The 3,294-nt window shown below is 53.5% G+C and overlaps 1 protein-coding gene across 1 annotated transcript in view; it reads left to right on the top strand.

Annotated features, from left to right (window-relative positions):
* The window catches only part of LOC107105618 (myosin-6), a gene marked incomplete at its 5' end in the record, with an annotated part of 59,114 nt that overhangs the window by 53,097 nt on the left and 2,723 nt on the right, over window positions 1-3,294 (top strand). The window contains 3 exons of the mRNA XM_015405616.1: window positions 3-39; window positions 792-1,067; window positions 2,827-2,922. Coding sequence (XP_015261102.1) covers window positions 3-39; window positions 792-1,067; window positions 2,827-2,922 — 409 coding nt within the window. The remainder of the gene's footprint in view (window positions 1-2; window positions 40-791; window positions 1,068-2,826; window positions 2,923-3,294) is intronic.

The following is a 3,294-nucleotide window of genomic DNA, read 5'->3' on the forward strand; positions in this document are numbered from 1 at the left end:
AGGAATGACGAGGAGAAGGCCAAGAAAGCCATCACGGATGTGAGTGGAAAAGGAGATTTTTATTTATGTGCAGAATTTCTACCCCGCCTTTCTGCCCTCATCAGGGCCACCCAGGCAGCTAACAGATTAAAAACATACACCATTTTTAAAAAAGCACATCTTAAAAACTGTTAAAACCAAACAAAAACAGAATGTGGAAGGGGAACCAGCAACCAGGGGTCCCCAGGGAAAGTTCCTCACCCCGAACTGAATGTCCTAGACCAGTGATGACGAACCTTTTAGAGACCAAGTGCCGAAACTGCAACCCAAAACCCATTTATTGATCGCAAAGTGCCAACGCGGCCATTGAACCTGAATACTGAGGTTTTACTTTAGAAAAAACCACTCATACATTAACTTAAGATGATCCAAACAAAGTAAGGAACGCAATCCCAAATGCTTTCATTTACTTAAAATTATTTGGCAGAGAATTCAACACTTTAATGATGGTCTGGGCCTGGCTGAGGCGATGGCACGCGTGCCCACAGAGAGGGCTCTGAGTGCCGCCTCTGGCACCCGTGCCATAGGTTCGCCACCACTGGCCTAGACTCTCCGAGCCAACCATCTTCCCCTGCTTCACTGTCCCCTCGTTCTTCCAAAAATGACCGAGGAAAAGTTGAAATGACGCTGAGGGAAATGGCCCTGAGGGAAATGGCCCTGAGGGAAATGACTCTGAGGGACTTCTGCCTCAGATATCGGAGTGTTTATTCTCCTCATCCTAAATCAACATCTTCCTCCCTTCACATTGCCAGGCGGCCATGATGGCGGAGGAGCTGAAGAAGGAGCAGGACACCAGCGCCCACCTGGAGCGGATGAAGAAGAACATGGAGCAGACCATCAAGGACCTGCAGATGCGGCTGGACGAGGCCGAGCAGCTGGCCCTCAAGGGCGGCAAGAAGCAGCTCCAGAAGCTGGAGGCCCGGGTGCGGGAGCTCGAGAACGAGCTGGAGCTGGAGCAGAAGCGCAACGCCGAGAGCATCAAGGGGATGCGCAAGTGCGAGCGGCGCATCAAGGAGCTCACCTACCAGGTGTGACGGCTCAGACGTCATCTTTCTGGTTGGGCCTACCAAGTTGTGGCAGTCTGGGATAACAATCTGGATTGTCTGTGCACAGCATTCAGAGACAGATTGGGGTGTTAAAAGAGGCCTGGAAGTGGAGCTAAGAGGCCCCCCATATTGTTGGCCAAGCCTAAGCCGTTATCATTGGCGCCACGAACCTTGTTTATTTTATTTTATTTCATTTCTTCCCCGCCCTCCCCGCACGCGGGCTCAGGGCGGCTTACAAAACACAGAGGTGTAATACAACACCACAACTTTAAAACAATTAAGGCACACAGTGCAATAAAAATACAGGTAAAACAGTTTAAACAACATGGACAAGCTCCCAGGATCCATCGCGACTAGTATGCTCCCTCCCTATTGTACATCACATTGGGGTCGATGAGAGGGGTGCCGTGGGCCACGATGTTCGGTGGCCAGTCAGCCCAACCCGGCGGTACTGCTCTGCGATTGCCCGTTGGTGGTAGTGGCAGCGGCGGCTCCTATTCGAAAGCCTGGCGGAAGAGCTCCGTCTTACAGGCCCTGCGGAACTGTAACAGGTCCCGCAGGGCCCTTATCTCCTCCGGGAGCTCGTTCCACCAGATAGGAGCCGCCACCGAAAAGGACCTGGCCCTTGTGGCAGCAAGCCTGGCCTCCTTAGGGGGGCCGGGGTCACTAGGCGGTGTTGTGACCCCGACCAAAGTGCTCTTTGGGGCCTGTATGGGGAAAGGTGGTCCCTCAGGTATGCGGCCACTCGGTTTCACTTGCTCCAGGCCACGAGGGACTCTCCTCTGGACAGCGACCCGCCAGGACCTTTCCCGGGTGGAAGGGCCGGTCCGTCCCTGGCAGTACTCTAAGGAAATGTGGTGGGGAACAGAGAGAAGGGTGGGAACTCTGATGGTCAGAAGAGGGACCCATTGATCTGGGGCCCTCTGTCGGTCAACAAGGCCGTCGAAAGTCCTGGGAGGGAAATTTCGCACAAGCTCGAAACGTCAGAATTCACCATTTCAAATCAGTGTTTTGAATCCCATTGTTAGATTTCGCTTTTGAAAGCTGACAGTGCGGGAGGCTTTGAACAACCCTGAAACTTTGAAGCCTGGCCTACGCATTGCAAGGCAATGACACTGACGTGGCCGGTTCGAATCCTTCTGACATCCCGTTTGTTTTCAAAGTCCGAAATCTAGCTGCGTTCTTGGAAATGGGAAGGCTGAACGGGGAAGCCGTATTAGGAGGCTACAGACTCGTGATATCTGAACGCGCTCAGAGCCCCAGCCCAAGCCAAAAACAATTTTAGTGGCAGAGAATAGCGGAGAGAGAATAGAGTCAGCTAATTCAGGGCTCTTTTTGTAGCAGGAACTCATTTGCATATTAGGTGACACACACATCATGTAGCCAATCCTCCAAGAGCTTACAGTAGCCCCTGTAAGAAGAGCTCTGTAAGCTCTTGGAGGATTGGCTACATTAGGGGGTGTGGCCTAATATGCAAAGGAGTTCCTGCTACAAAAAGAGCCCTAAGTCGACCCACTCGTCCATCTGGCTCTGTATTCTTTATGCTGATTGGTGGTAGCTCCCTAGAGGAGGGTGCAGGGGGAAGGTCTTTTCCTTCCACCTGCTCCCTGGGACGGGGGATGCCAGGAACCGAAGCAGCAACCTCCCACATGCCAAACGGAGGATCTGCCGCTGAGCTCCTCCTGCAGTGCAAAGTGATGGCTCCCCCCCACTCATCTGTCCCGCTTTCCTTCCTCTGCAGACCGAGGAAGACAAGAAGAACTTGCTGAGACTCCAAGATCTGGTGGACAAGCTGCAGCTGAAAGTCAAAGCTTACAAGAGGCAGGCAGAAGAAGCGGTGAGCTCCTCTCCTCCGACACGGTTGTTTTCTCGACCTGATCAAGTGTAATTATGGCAGAGATCCCGGCTGCCAGGCTGAACCTTAGCTCCCTGGCAAACCGAGAGCAGCTTTGCTGAACCTGAGCTGCTGACGTACTCAGGGGTCGTTTCGTAGAAAAAGAGCTAGGGGGAACTCATTAGCATAACTCATTAGCATATGCCACACCCCCTGACATCACCGGAACTGTGTCATAAGGCCACACCCCCTGACATCACTGGAAGTGTGTCATAAGGCCACACACCCCGCCCCCAACGGTCCCGGCCGCCGCCGCCGGCCTTGCAGCTCCACTGCCGAGCCCCATGAGGGGCCCGGCGGTGGACCTGCAAGGCC

Source organism: Gekko japonicus, unplaced genomic scaffold, assembly GCF_001447785.1.
Source record: "Gekko japonicus isolate JY-2015 unplaced genomic scaffold, Gekko_japonicus_V1.1 scaffold3588, whole genome shotgun sequence".
Lineage (NCBI taxonomy): Eukaryota > Metazoa > Chordata > Lepidosauria > Squamata > Gekkonidae > Gekko > Gekko japonicus.